We start from the raw sequence: 12,973 nt of genomic DNA, 5'->3' as shown, positions 1-12,973 counted from the left end.
ATCGGTATTGTAGATCAAGCTTTCGAATATCTGAAAGAGTACTTGATAGGCAGAAATTACTACGTGCACATTGAAAACTCTTATTCATCATATGAACCTTTAAATAGAGGGGTACCTCAGGGGAGTGCCCTTGGCCCAATCTTATTCTGCATTTTTACCATAAGTCTATCGAAAATACTACAAAGGCATGGTGTGAAGTTCAAACTATTTGCAGAGGATACACAATTTTAGACGACACTACTGAAACTCTAAACAGAAACGTTGATAGTGGTAAAGATGTATGACAATCAAACTACTAAAATTAAATGGGAGAAAAACTGCGTTTATGGTGGTGGGAAAGAAATACAACATAAACCTAGGAGATATTCAAATAAACATAAGTAACGACTCAGTCCCGATATCTAGTATAATTCGTGACCTGGGGGTAATTTTTTTTTTTTTTTTTTTTTTTTTTTTTTTTTTTTTTTTTTTTTTTTTTTTTTTTCTTTTTTTTTTTTTTTACTGTAACTTGTCTCTCATTGTTTAAATAAACAATTTAGTAAAAAATACTGGTTATTATCTCAGAAACATTGTTTTTATAAAAAAGTATCTGAATGAATATTCTGTAATGAAACTTGATACACTGTGTTATTACCAGGATTGAATACTGCAACCCCGTCTATTACAATTTACCAATAGTACAGCATAGGAAATCACGTAACTTAATAAACAGAGGAGCAAGACTGATAAAAAGTGTCCCACCTAGAGAAAGGATCACCCCCTATACTAATAGTTTTACACTGGCTGCCGATTATAGCAAGAATTTAGTTTAAATATGTACAATAACCCACCAAGTTATCAGAACCGATCGTCGAAAATACCTAAGAGAATTGCTACCTATTGCACAGCCAACAAATCTTGTTGACATGAGAATAATTATCGATGGTTTCAAATTATTGAAACATAGATATATGTCTACTGTAGGCTCTAGAGCCTTTGAATATGCAGCCCTGAGATTAAACAAGAAGCTCCCACAAGACATCCGAATGATTTAAGAAATGAAGGCTTTCCAGAGAAAACTAAAAACTTTCTTATTCCGCGAGTCGTTTAACATTGACGATTTAACAGTAAATGAGCAATACGTGATACAAAATGTTGAATAAGCTAAACGAACAAGATAAAATGACAGTGGAAGTTCTGTAGAGAGTAGGGTTCCTCTGTTGTATATGAACGGAAAAAACAGCCGTCAAAGTAAGTAAAAGTATATATTTTCATGACAACTGACATAAGTGCGATGCCTGTGTAATTATTGTAATCAGCCAACTCTCCTTTTTTATCCATTTTAATCAACACTCCTAATTCCCATTCATCAGGTTTTGCTTCTTCATGTCACATTCTACAAAATAATCTTGTAATTATTCTGGGGGTCACTTCATTTTCAGTCAATATCATCTCAGCAGTTATTCCATCGTAACCAGGAACTTTTCATCCTTTGATTTTTTTAATGACAGCTTTGGCTTCATACACACTAAATTCATTCATGGGCACATCAAGATCTTCCTCAGCTTCAGGTATATCAATCAAATGATTCCCTTCATATCTCCTATTCATGGGGTCACTAAAGTGTTCAACCAACGTTGACTTTCCTCATCTTCTTTTGTTATAACAGATGCATCCCCCTTTTTGATGGGTATATGCTTCTTCTTCTTTGCCCACGTAGAGATTTCCTCAATATTTCCATGAGCAATTCTTACACCATAGTCACTACCTGAATTCATAGCTTTGTTAGTTCATCTCCTTTTCTGTCTAAATACTTTGTCCAGGCATTCCTGGCGTTTCTTTTGACTTCACTATCAATACTGGAATACTTAGCATTCTCTTCCTTGTAATTTTCATTAATTCCTTGAAAACTAACAATAGTCAATTTCTGTCTTTGTCCTCTTTTTATAATATCCCATGTATCATTTGTTATCCATGGTTTTCTCCTTGTAACTGCATTTCCCAAAACTTTGATACCAACTGACTAAAATATGTTCTTTATATCAGACCATTCTTCATTAATTGTGTGCTCTTCTCTTAAAGTTTATAAGACTGCAAAGTTATTTTTGCATTATTTGTATGTTTCTCAGTGCTCATCTTCTAGAATCTAGACGCTTGGTTGTACCAAATCTAGGTATTCTATCTATATTTCTGTTTGGTGCTTTTAGTTTTAATTTCAGGGTGGCAACGAGGAGCTAGTGATCACTACAAATATCTGCACCTCTATAGCGTCTTACATTTCTCAGAGTCCTTCTTCTCTCTTTGTTAATAGCTATGTGATATATTTGATTATTGTAATTGCTCCCAGGTAAAGTCCATGTATATTTGTGGATATCTTTGTGCTAGAAAAGAGTATCTCCAATAAGATTGTTTGTTGAACAGAAACTTTTAAAATGTGCTGCATTTTCAATTACATCTTTGCCAAGATCCTCAACTCCCATCACATTCTTTACACTTTGATATTCCTTCCAATTTTAGCATTGAAATCACCAATCACAATTTTCATATTTCTCTATGGGTTTTATATATTTCACTCTGCAGTTCATCGTATTCATCTTTCCTTTCTTCAGGAGAATCATTTGTAGGTGCATAGAAAACTATAATACTCATATTGCACTGCTTTGATTTAAACCTTGCAAGTAATAATTTAATATTATGAGTTCTCGACTCAGTTAAACCTATTCTGCTCTTGGTGTCATCATCATTGGATAGATTTTTCAAAGGAAAGCCATTTCGTCGTTATTCTTACAGGTTGCTCATCTGTATATGTAACCATTGGTAAACATGGATTGCCAAGATATACCGCCTAGCACGGTACACACACACACACACACACACACACACACACACACACATATATATATATATATATATATATATATATATATATATATATATATATATATATATATATATAAAATTTATTCACAAAAAAAATAGTATAATGGATATGACGAAGAAATTATGGTACTGGGTCCTTAAAGATTACAAAATAAGCATGGGAAGGAAGAGAAAACGATTGATTGACTTTCTAAGAAAATATGCTGATATAGATTGGCATAGAAAGACCATAAACAGACTCGAGTGGAAAGACATGTCTGAGGTCTTTGTCCTGTATATATACTCTTGTATATGGATACATGTATATTAATATGTATATGCATAAAGGATATACATTTACTCCATATATAAATATAAATATATATATATATATATATATATATATATAAATATATATATATATATATATATATATATATATATATATATAAATATATATATATATATATATATATATATATATATATATATATATATGTGTGTGTGTGTGTGCATGTATGATACAATCATGTGCATGTGTTCTTTATCTATGTGATTTCAAATGTGTATATATATATATGAATATATATATATATATATATATATATATATATATATATATACATATTATATGTATATGTATATATAATCATTATTTATTCGTGCAAAATAGCCTAATGTGTATGACGGAGAATGTATATTAATGTCCTTTTTCCATTTATTTATGATAGATAAAAGTAAAAATAGGACGCAATAGGTTTCTCTAATTATATTTCATAAGCTACTAACATTCGCTTTATAATCTGATAGAGAAATGCCTCGCAACACAAAATTAATTGGTTTCGTAATGGTTTTCATAATGTGATTTTTTCGTCTTGTGAGTCGCCTTTTACATGTAAATAGCCTAAAGGCCGATTCACACGACCCGTTTTCTTTCCGACAAGCTGGCCAGTGGCTAACCGCCATCCGTTTACCCCCGCGCGGTTTTCACTGTTGACTTAGACTTTGTCACGTGAGGACTGAGTAAATTACGATATTTTGACTCTATAAGATGTTAGTTGATAATTGTGTTGATATAAAAAGTTATACAACTCCATTATACTCGATGCACTATGCCAAGAATATTAAAATTATGATAAACTACCCTGTTTTATTTAATGCCTTTCCAGTCATTTTCCATATCTTTTCTTTATGTAAATTATTTCTATACATCTTGTTTGCCATGACAAACATCTCATTCCCTTGAACAAGTTTAATTAACCTCCCATACATGGTGTCAATAGCAAACTAACTCTAATTTCTATGTCTATATTATGAGGAAAAGTCTGGGTTGTAGGTCACGAAACGAATGGGTACGATACAGGTAACAAGAATCATCATCCACTCGTTGGTTGGGACGGGTGGCTAACGGCCTTCAAACCGGCCGAGGTTTCTTGGAAAGAAAGCTGATCCGACTCGGACGGCTGACAACCAATAGCCACCGTCAGCCTGACGGGTCATGTGAACAGTTGCATTTGAATACACGTAAGAAAGCTAGACGCCGCTTAAACGACGGCCAGCCTGTTGGAAAGAAAACGGGTCGTGTGAATCGGCCTTAATTCGTTCTAGACCCTACAGAAACACCCCATTAAATAATTATAGAAGGGATACATACCACTAAACAGTATTAAATGTATGACATGTCCTGTATATGGATCATTCAACAATAAATCAACCGTTGGTAACATGTAAAAGAAGTGTATAATTAGAGCAAACAGTAAAAATACAGTACTAAAAATGTGGAATCTTACCTTTGGAGTGAGGTGATGTCCGAGAGCGAAGTGCCGGACGGTAAAGGAGGATGACAAACGGTGGAATATGTTAACAAGTGGCAAAAAACATAAGCACTTAATTTCAGGAAACACATTCACAAATGTCAGTAAATATCAACACAACCTTATTGTAAACTTAAAATAAAACTTTTTTTTTTCTTGCATTTTTATGATTTTTTTTTTTACATTACATTTTGTATGTTCTAAATTTAATTACACTACATACTTTCTTCATCACTGCCACTTGTCTTTCGTTTTTCATATCTCGCTTGATCTGCTTGTACCGAAGGCCTCTTTTTAAAAATAATCGTCCAAAGAAGCTTGTTTCTGCCTTTTTCTTAAAATTTTCCAGAAATGACTCAGGCAAACTTCATTACAGTACTCAAGCCCCCGATATGTGATAATTATTTTTTAGATATCTCTTTTCCACGAAAGCCACCATTTTAAATTAGCCATCTAGACCGTCCTTAATTTCTGCCTTTGTCAGTGCGTCGTCCTCCTCCCCCTCGCTGCAGTCTTCCTGAACAACGTTCACTCTCATGGCCTTCAACTCCTTTACGTCATCCGTCGTAAATTCCTCTTGGTGCTCCTCGATAAGCTCATCAATATTGGCCTCATCAACTTCCAGACTCATGGACTTCCTGATTGTAACGATCTCAGCAACTTCAGATTGAGCAACAGGTTGAGGATCATAAACATTTTCAGAACTGGCTTAAGCTTGGTCTGCAGCTTGGTCTGCGTGGAAGCCCTTGAAATCTCGTGCAGACACGGCATCAGGCCGCAGCTTCTACCACGCAGAGTTCAAGGTGTGCCTCGAAACCTCCTGCCAAGCTTGATCAATGATTTTGAGGCATATGTGAATATCAAAATGTTCTTTCCAAAATTGACGAAGGGTGAGGTTTGTGCTCTCAATGATTTCGAAACATCTCTTGAAGGGATATTTCGTATAAAGCTTCTTAGAATAGGAAATCACAAGCTAGTCCATGGGCGTGAGGAGAGGGTTGGTGTTCTGTGAAATATAGAGGACCTTGATGAATGAATATTTTGTTACATCTTCGTCAAGGGCAGGAGAGTGAGCAAGGGCATTATCCAGCACCAGCTGGTATTTCATAGGGTGCCGCTTTTCTTCCAAATACTTTTTCCCACTCGAGCCAAAACAAACATTTATCCACTCGATGAACAATTGTCTTCTTACCCAGGCTTTTCTATTAGCCCTCCACAACACGTAAAGATTTTCCTTAGTGACTTTGTGGGTCTTGAAGGCTCGAGGAGTATTGAAGTGATACACCAGCAGGGGTTTCACCTTGCAATCCCCAGAGTGTAAGGGTAAGCCTGTCCTCATAGGATTATGCCCTGGTAGCCTCTTTTCTTCTGCCGTGGTGTATGTTCGACGAGTCAATTTTTCCAAAAAAAGCACAGTCTCGTCCCAATTGAAGACATGCTGGGGACTGTAGCCTTCTTGGACTGTCAATTTGTCGAACGTCTTAACAAAGGCTTTGGCTGTTTTCATGTCCGAGCTTGTAGCCCCCCATGACGCACTACCGAATGAATGCCTGATCATCTCTTAAATTTTTCAAACCACCCACTAAAAGCCTTTAACTCTTGGGGTGCCTGCTTCGATATTCCTTCTGCGTCGGTTTCAGCCTGAGCATACACAAGATCACCGAAAATGGCGCTGGCTTTCTGGCAGATTATTGCTTCAGTGATAGTGTCTCCAGCCATTTCTTTGTCCTTTATCCAGACAAACGACAGTTTCTTAATCTCATCGTGGACGTGGCTCCTCTTGCTGGAGAAAACAGTCTTGCCCTTAGAAGGTGTTGTTGCTTTGATAGATTCCTTCTGCTTCAGGATCATTCCTATCGTAAACGGATTTCGGTCATATTCCTTCGCTATCACACTTAACCGTATGCCAGCCTCATATTTCTTGATTATTTCCATCTTCATCTCCATGAAAAGCATCATCCTCTTCTTTCCCTTGACATCAGTGACTTTCTTGGGATCCATGGCTAATAATGTAACATAATATAACACACAATACAGTTCAATTGTTACGAAAGTGAAATCGAAAACGCTAAGTCAATGACTACGATACCGTTGCCAAAACAAAAAGACATGGGAATGCCAATGCATAGATGCATGACGAGATATAATACACTAGATGCAGACCAATAGGAGAGCAGAATCTTGTGGTGGTAACTAGCATCTGAGAATGGAGACAACTAATGGGAGTGAAGGAGGATGGTAGCGAGTTTACAAGCTGGCGTTCCGCAGATTTTAAAGTCAGTCTCAGACACAGTCGGGCTCTTGTACCCTACCTTCTTTCGCTTTCCAAAACATTTTTCTTGATGCAGAGTGAAAATTTTGTAAGCAGATTCATTCGTGTCAAGAGGTTTAACTGTATATTGGTAGATTACTATTTTCATATTGAGAGTATTATGCATTGTATCATTACTTGACAATCATTGATTTCAATGCAGGTTACTTAGAACCTTAATCCATGTTCAAGTTTCTACCACATTTCAGCCCAAAGATTGATTTATATATCATAATTCGACTGGCTCTTCAGTTTGATAGCAACCAATATCTTAACACTGAAAATAAAAGAGCTTTTGAGTGAATAGTCTCTTTCAATCGAATTGGAAGAATATTTCATTTGTGGAACCAATTCTCATCACCGTTACATTTCCCTTTACGTCAGCATTGGCACCCTTTATTTAATGTGCCCTACTATCTCATGCCTAGTAGGAAGGTATGGTAAGAGTCAAAATCAGTGATATAGGAAATAGAAAAATATGAATGGAAATACGCTTAGCATTAAAAGATTTAATAGATAACCAAATTACAAACAGAGTGAATAACTTGCACAATTTGTTAGTTTTAGCCATATATATTGTAAGATATTCAGCAACCAAAAGGCCTTATATTGAAGTGTAGTTCCATTGTGCAAGTACTGCAGCCCTGATGAAGATCCGTGTGAGGAAAAGGCTCGAAACAGCTCTTGTCAAGAGAAATTAAATGGAGTAAAGTTTTAGCTTTTGTTTAATCCATAAACCTAACTAAGTTTTGTTTATTTAAAAAGATATTATAGAGGACATATCTTTATCATGTATTAATTGTATATATAAAAGAACAGTTCATAAATGCATATCATCATATCATAAGCCCTAACTAGTACACTGTAGGCTAAAGTCCTCAGACGTACCCTTCCACTTGCGTCTTTTTATTGTTTTCTTATGCCAGTCTATACCAGCAAATTTTCTTGGCTCATCGATCCATCGTCTTCTCTTCCTTCCCCTTCTTCTTTTAGAGTCTCTAGGGATCCCTTCTGTGTACATAACTGATTTTTGTTGTTTCTGCATTTTCATTGAACATTATATTAGTTTTCCTTATATTCATTAACTTCAACACAAACATTTTTATCAAGTTAATCCTGATTATATTTCTTGTCTTATAATCTATTTATTATTTTCACGCTCGAATTGTAAATATAATATTAAAGATACATTAATAACTGAGACAGTTCAGGGATGGAGAAATATTATCCTTTACAGTTTAAATATATATAATTATACGGTATATATATACTGTGTGTATATATATATATATATATATATATATATATATATATATATATATATATATATATATATATATATATATGTATATATATATATAGTATATGTGTGTTTATGTATGTATGGTTGTGTATTAGTTTACATACAGATAATGTATGTATAGGTGTGTGTGTGTATATATATATATATATATATATATATATATATATATAAATTTATGTATATATATGTATATATGTATATTTTTATATTTTTTTACACATACGTCAGTTATGATTTTAAGTAAGTTCTAAAAATCCTTTTATACATGGATTGACCTTTTATAAGTAGATCCGTTCGTGGTTTCGGCTACATAACCTAAACCTTTTTCATCTGACCCTGATTATTGATGCTATTAACTTTATTATTATTTTTGGGTTATTATTGTTTTTGTTTTTTTAAGCCAAGTAGCAGATACAGTTTGGAAAGGAGAATACGAAGATTTGAGTATTCATTTCATGATATGAATTCGTCCTTTAATTTTTCTTCATAATTTAGAGGGAGTAAAGTGCCGTGTTTCTAAATATATAAAGTACACTTCAAACTATGTCTGGTGTTTATCAATGAGGACGGCGATAAAGCTTTTACAAGTCAAGGATATCCTTTCAAAAACCATCCTGATATTGAACGATTGTTATCGGATAATTAACATTGGGTACGTGACTCTTGCCGCGTCATGTTGACGTTTGAACTTTGGCTTTCTACGAGGAAACAAGAGGAGTATTTAAACAGGCCAGACGACGTCTCTCGTCACAGAGCCATCTCCTGTCACTTCACAATGAAGGTGCTTGTCTTGTGCGCTTTGCTGGCACTTGCTGCCGCAGGTAAGTGAACATTCCCTTAATTTGGTGGTCCACTCGCTTTCTTGGGCCTTTTTGATCGTACCAGTGATGCTCACTTTGATAGATACTCTTTTGTTGGTGGGCTGTTGACCGGAGACAATGAACTCTCCAGTGAAGAGAATGTCCCATCTGTTTTCGGGAAGAAATCTAGAAATGATGGTAGAGTATTTTGTCATAAGTGAAGCAACTTTTGGGTAGAAGTAACTTTCATATAAATACTGGCAAAAACATACAAAGTAGATTATTGAAAATTTCTCAGAGCTTTATATAAGTCTTGTATGAATTGAAAGCACACTATTAAGTATTTCCCCCAGTAATCTTCATGTTAGTATTCATTGGAATCATAGCCACAAATATTTACCTAATTTCGTTTCTAATATAAAGTGTACAAAACTTGTGAAAATGGCAATTATAATAAACTTGTTTAATGGTATTATGATATTTTATATAGTGTATTCTGTACAGTACATATTTCAGCATTTTGTTATGATATACTGTACAATAACCAATAAACATTCCTCCTTACTCATGTTCTCATTGAGAGGATATAAAAGTATCTTAGCTTAGATAAATACTATACTAAAATTAAAACCATAATTTTCATGATGAATATTTTATCGGTGCTTCCCTCATTACATTGTTTGTTATATGATATAGGGATTATAATTTAAAGTGGAATGAATGCTAAGATGATTTAAAGTATTTCAAGAAATACCATGTACAAGATATATTACAAAATGCCAGATAGATCGTGAAGCATGAATCAAATGTTTATTTTATGATTTATTTATCCCTCAGAGGTAATTCTTCGATTTTATAACATATTTTTCTCTTCAAAGTTAACATGAGTTAACAAGCAAATATATTTTCATTCACATCTGTGTCTTGTGGTACCAGTCAAAGTATCAGTTGTCTGTATACACCTACAAGCCATAGAAATATATAGGACAAACACATTTTTCCTGAAAGTGGTTTATAAAATGTTTCTTTTACAGATACCCCATTGCCCAAGAGACAGCAGGATGTTAACCACCTACTGTGGAAAGTGTATGACCATCACCACTTTGATGATCTGAAAGGATATGCAGCCGCCTTTGACCCAGTAGCTGACAAATCACAATATAAGGATGGAGGAGAAGCTGCAGAACGTCTAGTCCAGGAATACAAAGACCACAGGCTCCTTGAACAACATCACTGGTTCTCCCTCTTCAATGAACGCCAAAGAGAAGAGGCCCTCATGCTGTTTGATGTGTTCATGCAGTGCAAGAGCTGGGATTGTGCTGTTCATAATGCTGCATACTGGCGTGAACATATGAATGAAGGAGAATTTGTTTACGCTTTGTACACAGCTGTTATTCATTCTGATCTTGGAAATGGCATTGTTCTTCCTCCTCTGTATGAAGTTACTCCTCACATGTTCACAAACAGTGAAATTATCCAAAAGGCTTACACAGCAAAGATGACTAATAAACCAGGTAAATTTGAGATGGAATTTACTGGTACAAAGAAAAATAAGGAACAACGTGTGGCTTACTTTGGAGAAGACATTGGAATGAATCTCCATCACGTCACATGGCATATGGATTTTCCCTTCTGGTGGGAAGACAAATATGGAAATCATTTGGATCGCAAGGGAGAACTTTTCTTCTGGGTTCATCATCAGCTGACTGTTCGCTTTGATTCTGAACGTCTATCCAACTATTTGGATATGGTGGATGAACTCCAGTGGGAGAAACCAGTTGAAGAAGGCTTTGCCCCACACACTATCTACAAGTATGGAGGCGAATTCCCTGCCCGTCCTGACCATATTCACTTTGAAGATGTTGATGGAGTAGCAAGAGTTCGTGACATGATAATCATGGAAAGCCGTATCCGTGATGCCATAGCTCACGGATACATCACTGATAAGGATGGTAAAGTTATTGACATCATGAATGACCAAGGCGTTGACAAACTTGGTGACATCATTGAATCTTCTATGTACAGTCCCAATGTGCAGTATTATGGAGCTCTCCACAACTTGGCTCACATTATGCTTGGACGTCAAGGAGATCCTCATGGAAAATACAATATGCCTCCAGGTGTAATGGAACATTTTGAAACCGCTACTCGTGATCCTACATTCTTCCGTCTTCATAAATATATGGATAACATATTTAAGGAACATAAATATAGTCTTCCTCCATACACTCATGAAGACCTAGACTTCCCTGGTGTCAACATTGATAGCCTTAGCATTGAGGGAGAACTTAAAACATTCTTTGAGGACTATGAATTTGACCTTAGAAATGCTGTAGATTCTGCTGAAGGTATTGCTATGGTTGATCTGAAAGCCAATGTACATCGTCTAAACCATAATGACTTCGCCTTTGTTGCTGATGTTAACAATAACAATGGAAAAGAGGTTGTGGGTACTTTCCGCGTGTACCTTTGCCCCGAATATGACAACAATCATGAGCAGTTTGATTTCAATAATGGTAGCTGGCACTGTATCGAAATGGACAAATTCTGGAAGAAGTGTAAGTATGATACTTTTAAAGTTTCAGACCTTCTTACATTTAAAATACTTTTAGTGTTTTTATCTCTGTTAAATAAGGTTTAAAGGTGATCATTTGTTCCAAAAATATATTATTAATAGTTCATTGTTAATTACAGTGTCTCCTGGAGGAAATCATGTGGTAAGGAAATCCAGTGACTCTGCAGTGACTGTTCCTGATGTACCTAGCCTGCAGTCTCTCATGGATGCAGCTGACAGTGGTAGCTTCTCCATGCCTGAATATGAAAGGGCTTGTGGCATCCCCAACAGAATGCTTTTGCCCAAGGGTAAGAAAGACGGCATGGAATTTGCTCTAATTTTGGCAGTCACTGACGGAGGCTATGATTTAACTCATCCTGATGTTGAATCTGAACATGGAGGAACTCATGCTCACTGCGGAGCCCATGGTGAGATCTACCCAGACAAGCGTCCTATGGGATTCCCACTTGATCGCCGTATCCCAGACAGAAGAGTCTTTGATGAGACTACCAACTTCAAACTTACTCATGTGAAGGTATACCATGATGACCACCACCATTAATCTTTCTTGCATTGAAAGCTACTCTGTTAGCTTGAAAACCTAAATACAATAACAAATGACGAAGTCTTTTTTAATGAAATTGTTATAATGTGCAATAAAGATATAGCATGTTATGTTGCTTTTTTGTCCTAGAAATATTTTTTTTTACAACCTTAGTTGGAAAAGCCTACAGTTAAAAGCGTGAGGGCTCCAACAGGGAAAGAATCCCAGTGAAGAAAGGAAATAGAGAAATAAGGAATAAACTGTATATGAGAAGTAGTAAAAACAACTAATAATGTAAAATATTCAAAGATCAGTATTAACGTTAAAATAGATCAATCATACATAAATTATGAAACGAGCCTCATCACTCTATTCAACAGAAAAGCTTTTGCAATTAGTTTAAATGCCAGATTAGGAAGATCATTCCACTATCTCATCACATGCTGAATAAAACTTCCAGAATACTGTGTAGTATTGAGCTTTACGATGGAGCGGGCAAAACTGTTAAAATTGACTGCAAACCTTCTACTAGGTACAGTATCTTACTCTGTGAAAAGATCTGAATTAAAATGGTGACCAAACTTATGAAAAATCCTATGCAACATGCACAAGGAATTAACTGAACGACGAGATTAATATCCAGATCAGGAATTAAGTATTTGATATAGATATATATTGCTGAAGAATAACCATAAATATACGTATATATGTGTTATGCATAAAATTCAGTAACGTATCTCATTTTATATATACTCTATATATATATATATATATATATATATATATATATATATATATATATATATATA

At 35.1% G+C, this 12,973-nt stretch overlaps 2 protein-coding genes across 2 annotated transcripts; one reads left to right on the top strand and one right to left on the bottom strand.

Annotated features, from left to right (window-relative positions):
• Positions 1–5,097: 5,097 nt before the first annotated feature.
• Positions 5,098–6,159, bottom strand: LOC137624774 (tigger transposable element-derived protein 1-like). Its single transcript, XM_068355724.1, has 3 exons — positions 5,701–6,159; positions 5,441–5,577; positions 5,098–5,290 (listed from the first exon to the last, which is right to left on the bottom strand). The coding sequence occupies exons 1-3, from the start codon at positions 6,157–6,159 to the stop codon at positions 5,098–5,100; spliced, it is 789 nt and encodes a 262-aa protein (XP_068211825.1).
• Positions 6,160–8,924: 2,765 nt separating this feature from the next.
• Positions 8,925–12,293, top strand: LOC137624461 (hemocyanin B chain-like). The gene is made up of 3 exons (XM_068355228.1): positions 8,925–9,087; positions 10,101–11,624; positions 11,761–12,293. Exons 1-3 carry the CDS (start codon positions 8,940–8,942, stop codon positions 12,180–12,182), a joined length of 2,094 nt encoding a protein of 697 aa, XP_068211329.1. The 5' UTR covers positions 8,925–8,939; the 3' UTR covers positions 12,183–12,293.
• Positions 12,294–12,973: the final 680 nt, after the last annotated feature.

Source organism: Palaemon carinicauda, chromosome 31 (genome assembly GCF_036898095.1).
Source record: "Palaemon carinicauda isolate YSFRI2023 chromosome 31, ASM3689809v2, whole genome shotgun sequence".
Taxonomy (NCBI): Eukaryota; Metazoa; Arthropoda; class Malacostraca; order Decapoda; family Palaemonidae; genus Palaemon; species Palaemon carinicauda.
Note: the sequence above shows the minus strand (reverse complement) of the source record. Positions and strands in the feature narration are given on the sequence as shown.